This window comes from Aphelocoma coerulescens, chromosome 7 (assembly GCF_041296385.1).
Source record: "Aphelocoma coerulescens isolate FSJ_1873_10779 chromosome 7, UR_Acoe_1.0, whole genome shotgun sequence".
In the NCBI taxonomy this organism is placed as follows: domain Eukaryota; kingdom Metazoa; phylum Chordata; class Aves; order Passeriformes; family Corvidae; genus Aphelocoma; species Aphelocoma coerulescens.
The window spans coordinates 39,299,299-39,321,410 of NC_091021.1; the positions used below are offsets into that span (position 1 = coordinate 39,299,299).

At 56.0% G+C, this 22,112-nt stretch overlaps 1 protein-coding gene across 3 annotated transcripts; it reads right to left on the bottom strand.

Annotated features, from left to right (window-relative positions):
* Window positions 1–7,374: 7,374 nt before the first annotated feature.
* Window positions 7,375–12,937, bottom strand: NR4A2 (nuclear receptor subfamily 4 group A member 2). Of its 3 annotated transcripts, none has more exons than XM_069021363.1 (8): window positions 12,864–12,937; window positions 11,885–12,006; window positions 10,886–11,751; window positions 9,883–10,012; window positions 9,720–9,808; window positions 8,920–9,122; window positions 8,319–8,497; window positions 7,375–8,222 (listed from the first exon to the last, which is right to left on the bottom strand). In XM_069021363.1, the coding sequence occupies exons 3-8, from the start codon at window positions 11,747–11,749 to the stop codon at window positions 7,966–7,968; spliced, it is 1,722 nt and encodes a 573-aa protein (XP_068877464.1). In that variant the 5' UTR covers window positions 11,750–11,751; window positions 11,885–12,006; window positions 12,864–12,937; the 3' UTR covers window positions 7,375–7,965. The 3 variants fall into 3 exon arrangements, with proteins under 3 accessions (XP_068877464.1, XP_068877463.1, XP_068877462.1); XM_069021362.1 differs by having other exon boundaries at window positions 9,645–9,808; XM_069021361.1 differs by having other exon boundaries at window positions 7,375–8,497; window positions 9,645–9,808.
* Window positions 12,938–22,112: the final 9,175 nt, after the last annotated feature.

Here is a 22,112-nt window from a genome sequence, read left to right on the forward strand (position 1 = left end):
AAACGATCCTGCACAGGCAGGAGAGACAGTGGGAGCTCACCAGGAGAGCGAACATTGCCTCTCTCCCGATCACAGGCACCCCAGAACCGCCCAGCCCTGGTTCTGCAGGCCCTGCGCTGCTCCCAGCCACCTCCTCACCTCAGAGCACATTCCCACTTCTCATTTCATACCATCACTAAGGTGGGGAAAGACTGTTAGAGTTGGAAAACTGCCCCCAGCCTGGCCCTTTTTAATTCCTCTTTCAAGCAGAATTTGGTGGGACACTGTCTCAGAATTTCCAGCGTGTTCCCATCTGCACTCCCAGCTCCGAGCTGTAATTCAGCCTGGAGCAGGGGTGCCATGAGATGGCATCTGCACCAAAAGAAGCAACTCCTGTTTTATTTTTCCTATTTCCTACAGAAATATCTCCACAGTATTAATCCCTATTAAATATTGGCTTAACTTGGGAAGGACCTGGGGCCGGATGCATGAAGTCAGGATTCCTTCCTGGAAGCACAGACTCCATCACAAACACATGAGAATGTTCTCGGGGCTTGTACAGCCTCTGATCCCTTCAGAAAATAAACCTGCTCCAGCTTTCCATGGCCCAGGTATTCCTGGCATTGCAATACAAGGGTTTCTCTTCAGCCCCTGCTTTACTTAGCCTGCAACTTTCTCCCCTAGGATGTCTCCAGAGGCAGAGAACAAATGTTTGGAATTCATTTTAGCACCACCTCACTAACAGCAGGAACTTTTTCCTGGTAACTTTGTCATTAAATCTTATTTTGTTTGCAAATCTGTTAAAAATACAGCTCTAACCCAAATCTATTTTAGGGAATACGCATTTCTCATCATGGCCCTGCTGCTCACTTAGAGATGAGGAAAGCATTGTGAACACATGAAATGCATTTGTTTGTGTCAGGAAAGACAAAGAAATAAAGATGTAACAATTCTTTCAGTTCTGTAAGTTTCATCTTCAGGATTAGCACAAAGTCATTTCTACAGAGGTTTTCAGGAGAAAAGATGTCAGTTTATGACTTGAAATTAATTTGTAATAGGCCCAACTGTGTTTTATTGTCCTTCTTTGTGCTCTCCGTTACACAGGAGATTATTCATTATATAAATATAATGAATGTGTGAATTGGGGGTGCTGTTCTTCAGGACCCTCAATCATTTACATTTTATAAACATTTATATAAAATGTTGTGGTGCTGTGCTGGCCAGCCCTGAGTTTCAGCAGTTTGTTGATGCCATATACTCACACACCTAAGGCTGCAAAATTTGTGATCACATACTGCAAGTCGCATCACTCAAAAATCATCTCCATTCTTTTCAGAAACATCCAGGGAAATACCCAATTTTACAGCAAAACAGGAAAAAACACACCATGAGAGTTCTATGACAGCTTTATGGAAATACTGTGTTCTGAAAATATGAGAGTCCTGAACCTTCCCTAAGTAACTGCAGAGACAAACCCCCGAGTGCAGGAGCAGCCAGTCCTGATTCCATGGACCCAGCAGATTCCTGCTCTTCCACTCCTGTGTTTGCCATTTCTTACAACAGCAGAGTAAAATTGCCAGAACTGAGGATCCCAAACTTCTTAAATGGCTCTGAAAGACGACTACCCAACCATTTAACAATGGCACAGCTCCTACAGAAAGGACTTTTAGAATCATGGAATCACCAAATCCCGGAGTGGTTTGGGTTGGAAGGAACCTTATCCCATTCCACCATCCCAGGCTGCTCCAAGCCCTGTCCAGCCTGGCCTGGGACACTGCCAGGGATCCAGGGGCAGCCACAGCTGTTCTGCAGGCTGGCAGGGAGCAAGCGGAGATAAAAAGAGGAGGAATATTTGGGACCAAAAAATGTCAACCCATGCACACCCAGGAGAGGCTTGAAAAGAACGAGGCGCAGAAGCAATCCCGCAGGAATGCCGTGTCTGCGCTCAGGAGGAGCGGCGCCTCGCACGTACCAACACCCGCAGAGCCCTCTCCCTGCAGAGGAGTGACCGTGTCCAGCACAGGGAGCCCACTGGGCTGCCGTGGCACCGCTCTCTGCCGAGCCACAGCGAGCACAGCCAGGTGGGGATGAAGGCTGTGCCTCCGACGGGAGCAGCGAACCCGTCCCGCTGCGGCGGGGCCGCGCTCCCGCACCGCGGCCTGGGCCCGGCCTGGCCTGGCCTTCCCTGCCCGGAGCCCGAGCGTTTCCAGAGGGGCCGGCGGCGCCCGCTGCTCTTCCCGCAGCTGAGCTCCGCATCCTTGGCCTTTTAAGTTTAGCTCCAGAGCTTGTCGCTTCCCTTTATTTCTCTGTGAAGCAGCTGGAGGGGGCCTGGGGCCCAGGTAGGGCCCTTCGCTGCTGCCAGAGCCGAGCCAGCGCCGCGGGCCCGCCCTGGCCCCGCCGAGCGGCAGCGGCCCAGCCCTGGCCCCGCTTCAGCGCCCGAACGCTGCCCCAGCACCCAGCACGCACAGCCCAACCGCGCCACGGGTTGTTCTGGAGGATGGGAACACACAGAAAAGGCTTTTTGCTCTTTGTTTTATCCTGTGTCACAGCTCCGTGGCATTGTCTGCAACTCTGGCTGGGGTGCTGCAGCTTGCTGTGTCATTTGTATGGAATATTAAAACCGTAGAATAATTAAAATTTTGGATTTTTCTTTGTAGGAAACCAAATTAGTCAAGAAAAATGAGCCAAGTAATGTTATTTAGTGTTTATTAATGCAGGCAGGTAAGTTCCTGTGCCCTCAGTAGGACACCCAACAATCACTAAAAGCTGGGTTTGCCGGTGCTGTAGAACAGATCCATCCCATTAAAGCCATTAATTCAGCCGGAGCATCAGCCCAGCACACACAGCAACAACCAAAAGCCCACCCCAGTGACCTCCACAGCTGCAGGCACGGGCACCAGGCCCCAGCCCCCCCGAAGGGGATTACACAGAAAGGCTGAGTGTCTACACACAAAACTTGATCAAACATCACTTCTCCCAAGCAGAAATATTCATCTGAATTAAACTCTTCCACCTCATAAAAGCAGCTCAATTATAAATGAGGGAGCTGAGGAGGAAAGGGTGAAGTGACCAAAGCACCTGAGTTTTGCTACAGAAATTCTCACCTTAGTGATGGTCCCAAAATTATAAATGAGATTTGGTTTCTTACAGAAAACTATAAAGATTTGAATAAAAATTAGAAATTCTCTGACTAGACAAGAGGCCTGTCCCATGAGATGGGCTGTATACACTGGTCCAAAAGCAGATTTCTCCTCAGTCCCTTGGCCTGGCACCTTCCCCGTGGTGCAGCAAGCACCATGCCAGGAGCTCAAGCCACCCCAAACCTCCTCCCTGGCTCCAGCAGGGCTGCCCTGTTCGTGTTCTAACAAACCAAACATGTTCCTATTGCATGTGCATGAGGCTGCAGCTGTGCAGGCGCCCCTCACCCTCAGATCCTCATGGATCTGCAGGCCAGACAGGCTGCTGTGGAAGGAGAACACAAATCACCTGTTCTGTCCAACCGAGCTCTCCTGGCCATCCTTGCACCCCATTAAAATGCAATAATCCCATTAAAATGCAACAATGCCACTATGTGTTGAGAGAGACACTTTGAAACAAAATAAATTTTAAAAACAAACAAACAAACCCACAAAGCCTGAGCTTCTCTACACAGCCACCCTCGTGCCTCCAACCCACAGCGCCAGAGAAGGAAACTCTTTACAGCTAAAACAGGGGAGCAGAGACAGGAGGAAATCAGGAAAACAGAGAAAGCACACCATATAGAAAATGTCAAATATGTCAAAACATTCATGAATACCAACATCTCCCTGTGCTCCATCCCCAGCTGCAGAGGTTACTTAGGGCTAACGTTTCAGCAAGTGCAGATTATGCAGCACAGGCTTTACTTATACATAAAAAAATCAGATACAGGTGCATCCAAGGTGCTTTTTGCATGCAGCCAGTCCAGGGATTTCTCCCTCCAAAGAAAAGTCAGGAGGGTAAAGTCACATAAAGCATGAATTTCCCAGCTCTGACCACCCCAGACGTAAATTCCTGCTGGCCGCTCACGGAGCCCGTGACACACACAGTGAGGATAATTAGGGAGAGGACTGAAAGCAACTGTTGCCGATTGCATTCCCAAACCAATAAAGCTCCCACACGGGCTCATGCCCGCAGCAATTCATCTCCAGGAAAGGCGGATTCGGAGCACAGCAGGCACACAGCTCCTCGTCCCCGAGTCACCGCCTGGGAATTCTGTCAGCCCAGTTCGGTGGCACTCGGAGCTCAACACACCCAGGACAACATCACATCGTCCAGGCCCTCCGAAAAACGCAGCTGAAATTAAATGTCACCAGTGGAATACCGTGGGCTGTGTAAGCAGCAAACACCTGACCTGAATTCACCCCCAGTTTGTTTGTCAAGTTTGGAAATCTTGATATATTTGGGAAAATTGTGCCTTAGTGTAACCTCCTCACCCATCTGCAGCAGCAGGAGGAAGGGGCCCAGTTCTGGAGAGAAACAGGACCCCCTCCTGCTTGGGCTTCCCTGGGAACACCAATGTGACTGCCAGACAAAGCAAACAGACTCCATTCTTACACCTCGGTGCATCAGAGGAGTAACTCCACAGAAAACAGTGCAATTGGATGAGCAAAACAAGAAGTTGGGTTCAAATCAGCCCAGTGGGTTGGTAAGGAACTACAAAAGCTGAAATTGCCAGAGAACAAACCGGGACAGGTCTGGCTGCCCCTCACACGAGCCCAGCAGAACAAGCAGTAACAAATTCCAGCAGCAGCACAGGGCTAAAATAATTAAGATAGCTATTGATCTGGAATATTGCACGCCTGGAGAAGTGAAACCCTTTAATAAATCCTCCCATTGATACCACCAGTTAAAAATTATTCCTCCAGCTCCATACTCTGTGCTGAGCTCCCACTCCAAACATTTTTCTGAATGTCTCTATACAGTGCTCAGTGTTTCCTCCCTGCTTCACTAGAGCCTGCAGAACACGGCAAGCGGGAACCCAGGCAGCACAGAGGCTCTGGCAGCGCTTCCCTCTCCAGCCTACTCTGGAAGCGGCCCCCGAGCCCCCAGAAGCCCTCCCCGCTGTGGTCCCTGCCCGAGCGCACCTCGGTGCCCGTGTCCGGGCGGGCAGCTCCCTCCAGCCCTTGCTCCGTGCTCGGCTCCTCTGCACACTCACCCAGCGAGCCACGGCCCGGGCAGGAGCGCGCCGGGGAGTTGGGGAAAACTGCGGGAAGAGGAGGTGACCGGGGGAAAAGCCGAGGCAGGTGTGAAATGGCCGCCTGGGAAGGATGAATTCTGCTTTCCCCAGATGCAGAGGGTTAAACCTGTTAGAAAAGTTGCTGCGAAAGACTCTGAGGAAAGTGGTGGAAGCAGCTGATTTCTGGGAGGAATTGGGAGCAGCAGGGGGTTATTTAGAGGGAGATCGAGTTGTTAAATTCTTTCTATAAACAGGTTTTTGGGGGGTTTTTTTTGCATTTTAGACTCTTCTGCAGCATAGACATTTACACTTTCGTATCTGTTTACACACATTTAGGGAACGCCTATATGCTCTCTATATATTATGGGGGTATCTGTATTCCATATGCACTGTTTAGGTTAAAGTCACAACAACTCCAGTCCCGTGCCCGTGGAAATCCCAAGCTCAAATCCTGCTCAGGATGAATTAGGCAGCATCTGCCTCTGCCCCAGCGCCGCTCCGTGCCCCTCCACAACACCCGCCAGCCACGGCACCGACTTTTATTCCTTCTTACAACTCTTTATTCTAGGAATGTTTCACCCGACCGAACCGCAAAGCCCCTTCCCCGGCAAACCGGGTGCTCGGGGCTCGCCCGCACCGGGGGCTGCTGAGCCGCGGATCGCAGCCCCCCGGCACCCCCGGGATGGGGATGCGGCACCGGGGAGAGGCTGCCTCTCACCCGTGTCCGTGGGTTTTGGGTCGGGCACCGAGGGACGCGCGGCAAAGAGGAGTAAAACCGATCCCGGGCGTGCCTTCCCCACCCTCCCGCGGGCATTATTTTGTCTCCCCGAGGCGAGAGGCTGAAGTTCCGTCCCCCCCGGACGAACCACCGGATTTTGGGGTCCTCCTCCCTCTCCACGCGCGGGATCCCCGAGAGCGCATCCCGGTCCCCGGCGGCGCCGGGACTCGCGGGGTTCGGAGCGCGGTGTCGGTGCCGCGGGGCTCCGAGCGGTGCCCCGACCTAAAGCCTGGCAGGACCCCGAGGCTTTGGGGGGCAGCGCTCCCCGAAACCCCGCTTTGCTCCGCGCTGCCCGTCCTGGCCCCCGAACCCCTCCGCCGCCGCGGGGGCAGGTTTGGGAATTAAATTCCTTCATTAAAGGTGTTTTCCTGAGGAATTAGGCCCCCCGACAAAGGGATGCGCCTGAGCAAACACCGGCGCGGGAGGAGGGAGAGAGGGATGGATGTCGCAGGATGCGGGGTCCTGGTGCGGGGTCTGGATGCGGCGGGGACCGAGCGTGGTAAAACCCGGGAAAGGACCAACCTCCGAGCCGCGGCTTTTCCTCCTCTTCCTCCCGCGGAGCCGGCGGCAGCGAACGGGAGCGGCCCCGTCCATCGCCGCTCCGGGATCGCCGCACGGGCAGAGGCTTTTGTCCCCTGGGTGCGGCGCAGGCTGGCGGAGGAGCTTCGCACTTCGGCAGAAAGGAGACGAAATTCGATTCGTTTACATGTTTTATTGTTGTAAACATTAAAATTGTCTTTCTCAAAGAAAGAGTTCTCGGGAGAAAATAATAATAATAATAATAATAATCCGCGTTTCTAACTGTCGTACACCATATTAAAAAAAGGCAGCGACTTTCCCGTGTGCCAAACCGGGGTATACAAAGAAAAATACTACAGAATATGGCAATATTAAAAATATTACTCGAACATAAAGTAATATATTAACCGACAATTTTTAGACATAAAAAAACAAATGGAACAAAACAAACCAAAAATTCAAAGTGCTCAGTAATTTCCAGGGAGTTATGTATAGTATAAGCACTCTGGAAACAGTCAAAAGCTGCTGCATGCAAGATCTGTTTAGCTTTAGACAACAAAATAATCAAGATATAAACTTCTTCTTTAATCAACATCAACAGTACATACAACACTTACAAACAAGGGGTGTCGGGCGGTGTTTACAAACACTATGTTCCCTTTGGGGGGGATTCCGGGGGGTAACACTTGTGCCCACCTATTTTACAATTGAGAAAATGTTTGAAGCTTAGATAACTACCAGTCTTTATAAAAGCTACCAGACTACATAGTGTCTGAAATACTATTTATAGAATATAGACATTACTGAAATAGCAAGTGCCTATAACATTGTCACCCTGGAATCGTCATGCTTCCCTGGTATGGACAGATTGGGTTTTCTTTTTTATTAATTCTCCTTCTTTTTTTTTTTTTTTTTTAAATTCTTTTTTTTCCAAACACATTTAGCTTTTATTTTTAATTTTTTTTTTTTTTTTAGAATTGTTTTCCATGTTTCATCATAAATAGGCACAGAATGATTTTTTAAAAAGCCAAACTGCATCTGATAAATTTACAAGCCTTTGCCTTCGTTAATGCCACGTCACCCACGCAACGTTTGGGGTTTGGGTATATTACAGCTTTCTTTTACAGCAGAAAACTTTAGTCTTTAGGAGGGAGAGACCTGTGGGTCACCTCAACGCCCGGTTTGTCACCGCGAGAGTCTGAGCCGCGCGCCCGGCGTTGCCAGGCAGGCTTGTCTTTCGAACCAGAAGTCCTTAATAATAAATTCATTTAGAAGCCGATAATAAAAAGTTTATACCATGGTATTTGTGTAGTCCATGAGCTGCATCCATGATGCCCCAGAGCCAAAATGCCCATCGCGTTCTGCCTGCAGGAGTTTGCAACACTGGCTGGGTGGGAGCTGGCACCCAGGGGTGCTGCTCTGGGCCCAGACCAGCTCCCCTTCAGGCAGGTGGAGCTTCTCCTCGGGTCAGTGGAAGCGCACGGGAAGAGTCTTAAAAAGGTAAAGTGTCCAGAAAAAGTTTGTCAATTATTGCTGGCGGTGGCACCAAATCTTCCAGTTTCAGGTAGAAAATGCGCTGCAGCCCCTGTGTGCAAAGCGTGCGGAGTTCGGGGAGCTTCCCCAAGAGTTTGGACAAATAGTTGGGGCGATTCAGCCCCCCGTTATTGAAAGTCACGTGGTCTTTGAGACAATTTACAATCTTGTTCTGAAGCTCTTCCACCCTCTTGGGTTCCTTGAGCCCGTGCCTCTCTGCAAAGAGAAGGGTGCAGGACATTATGGATCTGACATGGAGAAAGGCGGGCAGGGGAGCAGGAGCAGGGCCGGGCGGGAAGGGGGGACACTGACCTGTCACCATGGCCAGGGCAGCGATGCAAGAGAAGGCAGAGATATCGATGTTCATGTTTTGCAAGTTGGAGGAAAATTCCACAATGGAATCGATCCACTCCCCAAAGCCACGGACGCACTGCAACCGGTGCAGGACCACCCCGTTGCAGAAGATCAGCTTCCCCTCCACGGGGTTGGACCTGGAAGGAAGGGGACAACCCCAGAATGAACTGATGGATGAATGAGAGAGGGAGGAAAATTAGATAGAAAGAGAAAAAGGAGGAAAAGAAAGAGAAAGACAAAAGATAAGAGAAAAGAAAGTGACAATGAGCGAAAGGAAGAAAGCAAGAAAGACAGGGAGGGAGAGAAAGAAGGGAGAGAAGGATAAAATAGAGAAGAGAGAATGAAAGAGAAAAAAGAACAAGAGAGAACAGGAAAGAAATAAAAAAATAATAAGAAAGGAGATGGTGGGGGAGAAAAGCTAAACAACTAATTACTTGAGGAGCAATAAATGAAGGATTTAAGAGGCACCTAATTACCGAGGAGTTAATAAAATGCAGATCAGTGGACCTTGGAAGGGTCTGATTCCCTGCCCGCCCAGCGCTCCCCGACCCCCGCTCACCTGTACGCCAGCCGCAGCACGAACAGCTCCAGGAAGGCAGACTCGAAGAGCAGGTCCTGGTCCGTTTTGGGGAGGTCAGTGAAGCCGGGGATTTTTTCCGCCCACCCTCGGATGATCTCCATGGAGCCGGTCAGGAGATCGTAGAACTGCTGGATGTGCTGGGTGTCGTCACCGCTCAGCTGGTAGTCGGGGTTAGCCTGGAACTGGAAATTCATTTTAAAAAGCACTTAATGAGGTTCTCTAAAGTCTATAACCCGTGAAATTGCTCACCCCGTCCCTGGCCGGGGAGCGGGCTGGGATAACAATTAAAGCTCTCTCTGACCGGTGAGGAAATTAGATGTGCCGGGGCAATTAATTCGATTAGGAACGGCGCTCCGAGGCCGCCGCTCTCCGTGCGCGGGGGGCCCGATCCCGGGGCGGCGCCGGCGGGGCCGAGCCGAGCCCTCGGTCCCGGCGGGGCTGAGCCGAGCCCCGGCCGCCCGGGCAGGGCCGAGCCGAGCCCCCGGTCCCGGCGGGGCCGAGCCGAGCCCCGGGCGGGCGGGCAGGGCCGAGCCGAGCCCCCGGTCCCGGCGGGGCCGAGCCGAGCCCCGGGCGGGCGGGCAGGGCCGAGCCGAGCCGAGCCCCCGGCCGGCCTCGCCTCTCCCCCCGCAGCGGCCGCGGGGCCGGCGGCCCCCCCTCCCCGGGCGGCGGCGGCGGGGTCCCTCCGCGAGCTCGGTCCCGCTTACCCGGGAATAGTCCAGGCTGGTCATAGCCGGGTTGGAGTCGACATGGGCTCTCACCAGCGCACTGATCAGACTCACCGGGGGAGAGGGGGGAGAGGGCTCCTGGGGGCTCTTCGGTTTGGACGGCAAGCGGCCCCGCCGGCCTTTTAGGCTGTCTGTGCGCACCACTGCAAGAGAGAGGGGTCAGCCCGGCGCCGGCCCCGCGGGGCGCGCCCGGACACGCGGACCCGCGGACACTCACCCTCCTTGACCATGCCGACGGCCAGGCACTTCTGGAAGCGGCAGTACTGGCAGCGGTTGCGGCGGCGCTTGTCCACCGGGCAGTTCTTGTTGGCCAGACACACGTACTTGGCGTTCTTCTGCACCGTGCGCTGCGGGCCGGCCGGGACGGGCAGCGGCGTCAGCGCCGGCTCGGGGAGCGCGCCCCGCGCCGCCGCCCGCGCCTCCCCGCAGCTTCTTTTACCTTCTTTTGCCCTTGGTTTTCTTTTTCTTCTCTCCCCTCCCCCCCCCCACGATTTTCTTTTCCGTTTTTCCGCTTTATTTTCTTCCCTTTCCCCTTCGTTTTTTTTTCCGGCTTTCATTTTTCCCCCTCTATTTTCTTTTCCCTTTTTCATCTTTACATTTCTTCTTTTTTACCTTTATATTTATTCCCATTTTTCCCCTTTAATCTCTTCTCCCTTTTACATTTTTCTTTTCTATTATTTCCTTTATTTCTCTTTTTTCTTCTCACCGTTTAACATTTATTTTCTTTTCCCTTTTTTTCTTTATTTCCTTTTCCCTTTATCTTTATTTCCTTTCCCCCCTTTATTTAGTTTCCTTTTTTTCCCCTTTTATTTCCTTTTCCTCCCCCCCCGTTCCTTTTTTTTTTTTTTTTTTTCCTTCCAGGGCATTTAACAGGAGAAAATTGACAGCGTTAACATCCAAGCTAACCTCGCAGCTCCTAGCCGTGTTTTATATGCCAAGAGGAGGGAAAGAGACGCTCGGTAAATACAAATCCGTGGGCATTCATATTATTTACATTCCTTGGAGACCTTCTCTATTTAAAATGATAAGATTATTCAATCAGGATGGTGAAATAAAGAGATCACTTAATTTTACCACAGGGAATTCTGTTCCACATGGTTAGCTCAGACGCAGTTCTCTGTCCTAACCGATTTCCATCTGCAGGCTCCTCGCCCCGCAGGGTCCCCCGCTGCCCCACGCCCTGCCCGTGCCCTGCCCTGCCGCCGCTCGCCCCCGCTCACCTTGAAGAAGCCCTTGCAGCCCTCGCAGGTGCGGACGCCGTAGTGCTGGCAGGCCGCGTTGTCCCCGCACACGGCGCAGAGCCCCTCGTTGGAAGGGGACCCCCGGGAGGGCGGCGAGGGCACCTGGCTGTCCAGCAGCTGCGGCGCGTGGCCCAGCTGCAGCCCGGGGAAGGCCATGGAGGGCTGCTTGCGGATGGGGTTGGGCACGGCGAAGGCCTGCCCGTCCACGCCGTGGTGCGCCCCGGCCGGCTCGGGGTTCATGGGCACGTGCAGGGGGCCGTCGAAGCGCATCTGGCAGCTGGACACGGGCGTGCCAGGGGGAGACTGCTTGAAGGAGAACAGGGACAGGCGGGACACGGGCGTTTTGCGCTGCTCGATCATGTGCGTGGTGGCCACGTAGTTGGGGTGGAAGTTGTGCAGGGAGCCGGGGTCGTCCCACACGGGGCCGTGCTGCACCTGGAAGCCGGGCGTGGAGGGGGTCGGGGGCGACGAGGGCTTGTAGTAGACAGAGCCCGAGTGGGACATCATCTCCTCGGACTGGGGGGGCAGGTGGCCGTGCTGCTGGTAGCCGTGCATCTGAATGTCTTCCACCTTAATGGAGGACTGCTGTCCGGACAGGGGCATTTGGTACAAGCACGGGGGCTTCACGTCGTAGCTTGTGTTGTAGTTGTCCATAAAGGTACTGAAGCTGGGGAGAGAAGTGGTGGCAGTGATTTCAGTGTTGGTGAGGTCCATGCTAAACTTGACAAACTCCGGAGTTAGGAAATCGGAGCTGTATTCTCCCGAGGAGTGGTAGCTGTAGCTCTGGGAGGCCGGGCTGGCTCCTTGAGGCGAGGACCCATACTGAGCCTGAACACAGGGCATGGCTGCAAACGAAACAGCGTCAGGTAGACTCGGCCCGCGCCGCCCCGCGCCGGGCACCGGCGGCTGCGAGGGCGAGCGCCGGGACCCGCCTGCCCCGCCGGGGCTGCCGGGGCCGCGGGGACGGAGCGCACCAACCTTCAGCCGAGGGAGCGGCGTTTTCGGGGCAGCCGAGGGCGGACAGCGTCGGAGCGCGGCGGGGAGCGAGGTGTCCGCGGGTTCAGAGCGCGGCGGCGGCTCCAGCCTGCCCTGCGCGACGGCTGCGAGAGACACACGGACCCGCCGGTGAGCGGACGGACACACCGACACACGGACCCGCCGGCGAGCGGACGGACACACGGACCCGCCGGCGAGCGGACGGACACACCGACAAACGGACCCGCCGGCGAGCGGACGGACACACGGACCCGCCGGCGAGCGGACGGACACACCGACACACGGACCCGCCGGCGGGCGGACGGACACACGGACCCGCTGATCGGGCAGCAGGGGCGGGGGACGGACACACAAATCCGGTGGTGCGGGGACAGACGCGCGGAGCCGGGGCGGGGAACAGACACACGGAACTGCCAGTGGAAGGACAGACACACGGAGCCGCCGGTGGAAGGACAGACACACGGAGCCGCCGGCGCGGCTGCCCGGCTCCGGGGGAGCCCCACCTGCGGACCCCACGGGCTGCGGGAGCGGTGCCAGGGCAGGGCCACCCTGCGCCCCTCGAGCAGCAGGTCTGGGCTCGGTTTGGGTTGTTTTCTCGGTAAGCGGGCAGGAGGCTCCCCGCGGGCGGGCTGTCACCGGCACCGGGTGCCAGGTTCCCTTCTCCATGCCCGTCGGGAAGCCGCGGCGCGTCCCCCGGGAGAGCGGGCGAGGCGCGGCGCTCCCGGCGCGGGGCTCCCGGCGCGGCGGTGCCGGCACCGGAGCGAGGCGCGGGTGACAGCCAGCCCGGGCGGGTCCGGTTCAGCGCGGCGGCTCCGCGGGTGACACGCAACCTCGGGCAGCCCCGCGAGCGGGACCCGCCGGCAGGTGGGACGGGACGGGACGGGACGCGCATCCCGCGCCTCGCGCGCGGGACCCCGCGTCGGGAGGGGGGCGCGGGAGGCGGGACCGGCCGGGCACTCACCGGGGAGCGGAGCGCGGCGCGGGGCGCGCATCCAAGTGCGGGCGGAGCGGCGGGCGCGGCGCACGGCGGCGGCGGCGGCGCGGGCGGCCGGACTGTGCCCGCCCGCAATGTGCCTTTGTTTATGTGGCCGCGGCCGCCGCCGACCAACGTGCGCCGCGAGCCCCCGCGCGTCACCGCGCGTCACCGCCGCCCGCCAATCGGCGCCGCCGCGGGCCCGCCCCGGACACGCCCCCCCCGCGCGCCAGCGCGCCCTTTTGGTAAGTTTCCGACCGGTGACGTCACGCGGAGGGACGCGCCCCGTCCACGCGCGGGGCGGGGGCGTGGCCTCATTTGCATAGGGGCGGTGCCGCCCCCGCCCACCCGCGCGCGTCACCGTGACGCGAACCCCGGAATAGCGCGCGCGGCCGCGACCCCGGCGGTGCGGGGGGACAGAGGGGGACAGAGGGGGGACAGAGCGGGGATAGAGGGGGGACAGAGCCGGGACAGAGCGGGGACAGAGCCGGGACAGAGCCGGGACAGAGCCGGTACAGAGGGGGGACAGAGCGGGGACAGAGCGGGGATAGAGGGGGGACAGAGCGGGGATAGAGGGGGGATAGAGCGGGACAGGGCGGGGACAGAGCGGGGACAGAGCCGGGACAGAGCCGGGACAGAGCGGGGACAGAGCGGGGACAGAGCCGGGACAATGCGGGGACAGAGCGAGGACAGAGCCAGGACAGAGCGGGGACAGAGCCAGGACAGAGCCGGGACAATGCGGGGACAGAGCGGGGACAGAGCCGGGACAGAGCCGGGACAATGCGGGGACAGAGCGGGGACAGAGCCGGGACAATGCGGGGACAGAGAGGGGACAGAGCGGGGACAGAGGGGGAGAGAGCCGGTACAGAGGGGGGACAGAGCGGGGACAGAGCCGGGACAGAGCCGGGCCGGAGCACTCTCGCAGGCCCGGCCACAACGAGCTCAACGCGCCCCCGCTTCTACTGCCCACCCGGAATTTAGGCGGATTTTATTTTATTTTATTTTTTTTTTATTTTATTTTTTTTTAAATTTTTTTATTTTTTATATTATTTTATTACTCACTTTATTTTATATGTTTTACTAATTTTATTTTACTGTTATTTTGGATTTATTTATTGCATTATTCTTAATTATTTTTTTATTTTATTTCTTATTAATTTTATTTAATTAATTTTTATTTTTATTTTATTGCTTAATTTAATTAATTATTTTAGAGATTTTATTTTTTATTTTTTAGGGGGTTTGTTTTATTTAACTTATTAAATTTTCTTATTTTTATTTACTTTAGACTTATTTATTTAAATTTCCTTAATTTTTTTAAATGGCTGATGTTTATTTATTTAAATGCACATTGTTGGGAGTTTTTTTCTTATTTTTTTTAATCTCTCTTCAGCAGCACTCCCAGAGCCCCCCCCAGTTTCCATCATTCCCAGCCCAAGCCCAGGTCGGTGTGACTGGGAAAGGGACACACACAGAGCTGGGTCAGTGCAATTAAAGGCACCGCGTTTATTAAAAGCCAATCCAGAATCTCAATTCCCAGCTGCATCCAGCGGCAATGGGACACTGGATGAGGAGGGTGTGGAGGGAGGGACGGGGACACTCGGCCTCCTCCATGGTGGGCTCTGGCGTCTGACCCTGGATTTCCCCAGTGCCACGTTCCCGCCTGGAAAGAAGGACAGCATCCCGGCGGTGGATGAAGGACAGTTCCCAGCGCAGCCGGGGCGGCCACGTCCCCCCACAGCCCGGGCATGGCTGCTCCCGGGGCCTTTCCTCGGGAGTTCCGTGGGACGGAGCGGGACGGAGCCACGCCGGCTGTGCGAAGAGACCCAGCTCCCGACCCAGCGTGGAACCCCGCAGCCCAGCTCGCTGCAGCCCTGCCCCAGCAGCCAACACCTTCTTCCCAAACTCCTGCCTGCACACAGCCCCGCGAAGCTCTGGGGTACGGAGGTTTGCTGGAAACCCATCGTTCCTTCCCAACGCGCTCCTCTCACTGGAGTTGCTGTCGGACCCGCTCCACAGAGAGACCCAAGCACCCGAGGCGAACTGCTCCCAGCCCCACTCTGCTCCTGCAGAGCTGCCCCTGGTGCATCCAACAGCATGAGATGGCAAAGAAACACCCTAAGGCTGTGAGACACCACTGAGGACTGTCTAGGGCGGCATTTTCATGGGTTCATCTCCATGGGATTCACCCAAAGGGTGCCGGAGGAGCTCGGCCAACTTCCCTCAGCTGCACCGCCACGGAACCATCAGCATCAGTCATATCCCAACAGCTCGTCCAGGCTACAGCTCAACACCACACCAACTTCCAGCCAAGGCCCTTATAGGGCTAAGTGATACATCTAATTACCATATCCTTAGAATAGATGTAATATAAATTTCATTACTCACTTAAAAGTTCTAAAGTTAACAGCATAAACTTGAAGTTGAGTAATTAAGTAATCCTTATATAGACACTTATTAAAGTATTTATACATATTATCTTAAATCTACATCTATCATTTTGCCAATTAAAATTAGGACTTTAATTGCAATTAAGTAATTTAATTGCCAATTGAACAGCAAAATTGCTAAGTGACTAATTTTAATGCCTATTTTAATTACCAATCATGACTGGGGAGGGAGCTAATCAAGCAGTATCAGAGTAATGATGTGAAAAAAAGCAGAGAACAAACATTCCAGACTCCATGCTTTTTAAAAAGAACTCCAAATTAAATAACTGCAAACACAATTCCAGACATGTGGGGAAATGCTGGGTTTGGGTATCTGAACACAGGAGCACAAAGAACACGTTTAATTACAGACACCGTCGCTCTTCCCCCAAAGTGCTGATCATGGAGGTCCCTTGGCTCTGCACTGGTCCCCTGGGAGTGGGGTGGGAGCTGGGGTTGGCCCCTCACCCACAGGATGAGCTCCTGTAGGAAAGCAACACCTAAAGCCATAACACTGGGGAGTTAAAGGTGATCCAAGCACGAGGAAATGGGGCACGTGGATAGGCCAGAGTCAATCACTTCTGGGCCTGGACTGCCCATATGGGAAGATTGTCCCCACGCACCCTCCTGGAAGTGCAAGTCCATCTTCCTGGCAGGCTCCGGTTGCCACCAGTGAGGTTTTCCAGCCCACGGCTCCTGCAGGGTCAGGCACTGCAGCTGCTCCCCCAGTCCATGCTCTGTAACCCATCTGTGAGTGGAACTGCATCTGGTGCTGCCATTTCCCTTCAAAACCCCCAAATCCACATCAGTCCAAGCTGTCAGTGCAGCAAATTCCCAAGGAAGGAAAGTCGGTTCTTGTTTAGGATGAAGAAGCCCAGGAACTTATGAGTGGTTGCTGGGGTTGTTCCTCTCCTAGTAGGAAGAGTGCAAAGGGATGGCCGTCACCATGGGGAGGTTTTCATCCTTGCAGTCCCGAGGGCAGCACTGTCAGTGTGGCGGTCAGCGCCAAGGGCAGCAGCCAGCACGGCCAGACAGGGTCAGCGCTGTGTCCCTGGTCACTAAAGAGTCATCAGCTCCCTCAAACACCCTCCTGGCGGGCCTCGGCGGGCACGGCAGGGCTGTGTTTGTGGGGTACAGTAAAGGGTCCTGCAGCACCAGCGCAGCTTCTGCATCTGGCCGTTCCCTACGTGGACACATTTCCACTGCTTTCGCTACTCACATCCCCTGTCTAACTTGCCACGTGTTTCAGGAGAGAGTTTTGTGAAGGAAGAGATTTGTTTCCTCTTCAACAGACCAAAAGTTTCAGACTAACAAAGAGGTGCTGATATGAACAGACACGTTGTGTGCCAGTGGCTGATGCTGCAGGCCGGGGCTGGGTCGCCTGCCTGGGCCGGGGGGGTGAAGGAGGCAGTGCCAGGCCCCGGAGCAGCCACCATCCATCCCCGCTTCACGGACACACGCGCTGCACACGGACATCTGCACGGTTGTCATCACTGACACCCAAGAGCAGTGGTATCACTCCAGTGAGCGCCTTCCGAGCGAAAGAGGGCTAAAGCGTCCTTTTGTCCAACGTCACACGAGCTGCCAAGTCCCCAAACGGCGAATGTGGCAGCTGCACATCAGGCACAAGCCTGCAGCCGATGTCCAAGCCCCGGGCAGCACCAGGCATCGGCTGAGGATCGGCGGCCTCACGGCTGCAGCAGCAGCACCGAGCTCCCCTCCGGGCACACCGGCAGCTCCAGCCCTGGAGCACTCACGTCCCGGAGCACGCCCACGTGTTCCGTGAGACCATCAGGCCTCCCGTGGCAAGTGAGCAGCTGTGACAGACACGGTGAGGCTGCATGTCTGTGTGAGGTTGATGCCCAGACGAAGTTGGATGTCACTGTGAAGTCAGAGCCCTGATGGGAACTCAGAGCATGGGGGTCTCACTGCCAGGCTTGGATGTGAACGAGCCATCTCACAAGCACTCCATTATTCCCCTGAGATTTCCCCAAAACTTCAAACGGAGCGTTGTTCTCCGTTTTCTCCTGCTCTTGGTCCACTCCTGAAGCTCAGTCGTGCAGGTGGTGTCATCAGACATGAAGGATTTATTACAGCAGTGTCTATTTCCACGGAGATCCTTGTTAGCACGTGACAGTTCCATGGAAGCCCACGAAGCCGTGCTGTCCCTGTGTCACTGCCGGCCAGCACAACGGGCCAGCGCCTGCCCGCTCCGACGGCCGCCAGGGCCCTGAACGCAGAGATGTTCATGGTGTGTGATGTCCGGCTGCGTTGGCCACGTCCTTCGTCCCACAGCGACGAGGTCCCTTCACCGCCTGACTGCTGCGGCCGGGGAGCGGGGCCGCGCGGAGCCGGCCGTGCTCCCGCCGGAGCCGGTGCGTGCTCCCGGGATGGCTGTGATTGATATCCCCGAGGTGAGAGGCTAAACGGGCCATATGGCGCTCGCCGCAGCCCATCTGCTCCCTGCCCAGCCGCGCCGCAGCTGCCGCCAGCAACATCTGCCCGCCCGCATCCAGCTGTGCGGGCACCGCTGGCGGAGCCGCGCCGCGCCCGAGCCCACGCCTGGCTGCGGGGCCAAGCCCCGGGACCCTCCGCATCCTATCCCCATCCGCATCCCCGTCCCCATCGCCCGCCGCTACCTGCCTCCGCCGCGGGCGCGGAGCGGGGCGGAGCGGCCGGGAGCCGGAGCCGGGACCGGAGCCCGGTGCCGGGGGCCGCCGCGCCCCCTCGCAGCTGCCGCCGCGCGTCAGCGCCCGTCACGGCCCGTCAGCGGCGGCGGGTGACGGCAGCGCCGGGGGAGCGGCCCGGGGCCGCCGCGGGGGGGGCTGGCGGCGGGCGGGGCGGCCCCGGGCTGCCCCGCTCCCCCTCTGTACTGCCCCGCTCATCCCCGGCCTCTCCCGCTGCCGGCCCCGGGCTGCCCCGCTCCCCCTCTGTACTGCCCCGCTCATCCCCGGCCTCTCCCGCTGCCGGCCCCGGGCTGCCCCGCTCCCCCTCTGTACTGCCCCGCTCATCCCCGGCCTCTCCCGCTGCCGGCCCCGGGCTGCCCCGCTCCCCCTCTGTACTGCCCCGCTCATCCCTGGCCTCTCCCGCTGCCAGCCCCGGGCTGCCCCGCTCCCCCCGCGAGCTGCCCTGTTCTCCCCTCCGGACCGCCCCGCTCCTCCCGGGCTGTCCCCTCCGGGCTGTCCCCTCTGGGCTGTCCCCTCCGGGCTCCCCCGCTGCCGCTCAGCGCTCCCGCATAGCCGGGGACTGGGGAGGGGTTTATGTGTTTTGATTTGAGCGGGTTTTTATTTGGTTTTTTTGGTTTGGTTGGTTTGGTTTAGGCTTAGTTTTTCCTACCCACCGCACACCCCACTGGTTCCACTACCGCGCTGGTTCAGGGAGTCTTCCTGCTGGAGTGTTGCACCGGCTCCAGCCCTAGCTCTGGGGGGCTCAGCCTGGAGCAAAGGAGGCTCAGGGGGGACCTTGTGGCTCTGCACAAGTCCCTGACAGGAGGGGGCAGCCGGGGGGGTCGGGCTCTGCTCCCAGGGAACAGGGACAGGACAAGAGGAAGTGGCCTCAAGCTGTGCCAGAGCAAGTTCCTTTTGGATACTGTGGAAAGTTTCCTCCCTGGGCACAGATGCCCGGGGCAGTGTTGGAGTCCCCATCCTTGAATGGATTTAAAATCTGTGTGGATGTGACACCTGGGGACATGGGTCAGCGGTGACCTTAGCAGTGCTGGGGGAATGGTTGGACTCGATGGTCTCAGAGAGATTTTCCAACCCAAACAATTCCGTGATTCCATGATTTTAGGATCAAACAGGTCCAGCCCTGCCCAGGGTGCAGCTTCTCACCTCTGTGACAAGGAGCGTATCGTTGGGCTTTGATGTCAGACACGCGTCCTCTGGATGCAACTGATCCCAGCAAACAGGCTATTTTCAGTGCCTTGTGAAGTTTTCTTACATAAAACACATCTCCAGACTCACCCCCCACGCACACACGCTCAAACACAGGCGTCGGTCGGGTTTTTAACTTGGCAGTGTTTTCCTAAAAGGCTTGGAAATGCCAAAAGTAGTAACTACGCTGCAGAGTCTGTTACAGCTTCTCATCTGCGATTCAGCTCCGAATTCCTGCTCTCTGACAAGGATGCCAGCCAGGCTGGAAGAATGGAAAAACAACCCCAAGATTGTCCCAGGAATGGCACAGGCCCCTTTGCTGCAGATGGGGCTGGGGGAAGGATCAGGAACAGGCAGCCCAGCACCGTAGGGACAGCCGGGCAGAGCTGCACCATTCCCACTCCTCCAGTAGATTATAGGGACATAACTACCCTGTAGAACACACGGGTACAGCCACAGAGCTGCCCGTGGATGTCCTTGCTGGAGAAGCCCATGAGCCACACTGGAGCAGCAGCAGGGGGGTCCCGAGGCCAGCTCTGGCCACGGTGCTGGGGGAGGTGTCCAGGGTCTGCACTGCCCATCACCTGCTTCTGCAGGATTTGTCTCAGGGGTTGTCTCAGCTCCAGGCTGTTCTGCCAGCTCTGGAAACCCCCAAAACGCAACACTTGAGAGATGTATTTGTGCCACAAACACTCAAAAATAGCATAATTGCACATTGTTTCCCCTGTATTTTGGGAATTACTGACACAAGACACAGAGATCTGATTTAATTAACTGCTTTCATTAAGTGAAATGTATTTTGTTGCTTTAAGTGAAATCCTTTCTTGGTTTGGGAAGGATTTGCTCAACATATCTGGGATCCTTCCCCCTCAGAAACAAATTCCCTGGAAGACACTGCCAAGGAAAACAAGTATCCACAGAAGTTGGGAAAAGGGATAGGTTTCCAGGGAAGTCCTCCCCTGCAACTGGCCATAGAGGGAGGTGTTGCTGGCCCCATCTCCAGATGGATGAGGCTGTCCAGAGGTCCTTGCACACGCAGAGGGGTCAATGATGAGCTCCAAAAGCGCCCCTGGGTCTGCTCGGAGCTGGAGCCAGGAGAGACGCCTGACACAAAGCCCAGTGTTTTTCCTCCAAGATGTTTTTTATTACAGGGGCCTCGTCACAGCGGCGTGAGGTGGCTGGGGTCTCATATCAGGAGCCACGTCCCCGGTCCCAAAGCCACCTGTGCGAGAGAGGGTGTTCCTGGGGACCCCAGGGCAGCGTTATCGCCCACCCCGCGCTGCAGGCGCTCCGTACAGCCTCGCAGATGGGAGACATGACGCCCGAGGAATGTCTGCTTCCACCGAGCCACCGCGAGGCTATTTCTGTAAGCCCAACCCCAAACCATTTCTTGAAGGCCTCCCAAACAATTTTCTGTGGGATGGCCTGGCTGCCAGAGGCAGGAGGTGTTTGGCCTGGTGAGCACATCCCCGCAGAGGCTGGCCCTGACCCTCGCTCGAGGAACAGTCGCATCCAAAGGTGCTGTGGCTCAGAGCAGCGGCCGGGCGCCTGCAGCCAGCAGGGAATGGTGCCCACGGCATCACCAGTGGAGAGCCTTGCCTGCCCTGCCTCTGGGCTGGAGGGGGCCCCATCCTTCCCCTGCACTCACAGCTTAACAAAATCATTTTCCATTGAGGCTGCGAGCCTCGAGGCCTCCCGAAGCAGAGCTATTTTGAGTATTTTCCACAGCATCTCTGAACGCTGTTGTGCTCATGACTGCTGAGTGGGAGATCTGTGCACACAGATCTCCAGAGTGTGCCAGCCCAGCCCCCTGGCGCCAGCCTCCCCCTCCTCCCTCCAGCGGAGTCTGGGCTGAAATTGTGGCACAAGCAGAGCCCCCACTGGTCACAGGCTGCCCTGGGCTGTCCCAGGACAGGTGGGTGGCTGCCCTGGGCACCCTGTGTTACACAGTGCCTGCCAGAAGCTGTGTCCCCCTCACCAGGACATGTCCCAGGCAAGGGGCTGCTCCCAGGGAGGGACAGTTTCCATCTCTCTGTTCCCTCAGACAGCCCCAGGGACAGCCTGGTTTGCAAAACACAAGATTAATTTCTAGAGGTGACCCAGTTGTGTTTTGAATTCATGCGGAACTAAGGGCCTGGAAGTTTCAAGGCCAGGCTGGACAGGGCTTGGAGCAACCTGTGATAGTGGAAGGTGTCCCTGCCCATGGCAGGGGGTGGAATGGGGTGAGCTTTAAGGTCCCTTCCATCCCAAACCGTTCTGTGATTCTGTGATCCTGAGCCCAGGTTCTAAAGTACAATTTCCTTTGGGCAGGAGGCTGTTGGAACTTCCCTTCACCGCTGAAGGTCCCAATAAAAATGGACAGAGTGCAACAGCCACAAAGCTGAAGCTGTGAGACCATTCAGGCCTTGTCGAGACTGCAGATACCTCCCCCATGGAGCAGGGAGTGTCTGGTGCCTCCTTCTAGGGATGTGGTTTAGTGGTGGGCTTGGCAGCGATGGGTTCATGTTTGGACTCAATGGTCTGAGAGGGCTTTTCCAACCTAAACCGTCCTGTGATTCTCTGACAGCCACCAGGAATGGAGTTCAGCATCGTGTGCTTGTCCAGCCACTCGTAGGACAATGTTCTCTCCTGCTAAAAGGCTCACACCGTACTGCAGGCTCCAGAAAAGAGAGGTAAAACCAAGAGAAACAGCTCCTGATAGTTACGAATTTGCAAAACTCTCCATGTCTGTGATGGCTGCTGTCATTAGAGGGAAATGGCAGGGAGAACAAACCCATTAATGCAGCTGTTAATTGAAAACAGGACTGTGTGGAGAATGGGGTTTGTAATTATGAGAATAGTTATTAAAATATCATTTTGCTTTTTAAAATGCCTGACTTTAGTAGAGTATAGAGGAGTTATGTTTTAAAAAGTTAATTATTTCCTGTGCTTCAGAA

Coding starts and splice junctions, on each gene's coding strand:
- NR4A2 (XM_069021361.1), bottom strand. CDS start 11,749: ATGCCCTGTGTTCAGGCTCAGTATGGGTCCTCGCCTCAAGGAGCCAGC. Junction 9,809..9,882: donor CGTCGGCATGGTCAAGGAGG/GTGAGTGTCCGC, acceptor TCTCTCTTGCAG/TGGTGCGCACAGACAGCCTA. Junction 9,123..9,644: donor CCAGCCTGGACTATTCCCGG/GTAAGCGGGACC, acceptor ATGAATTTCCAG/TTCCAGGCTAACCCCGACTA.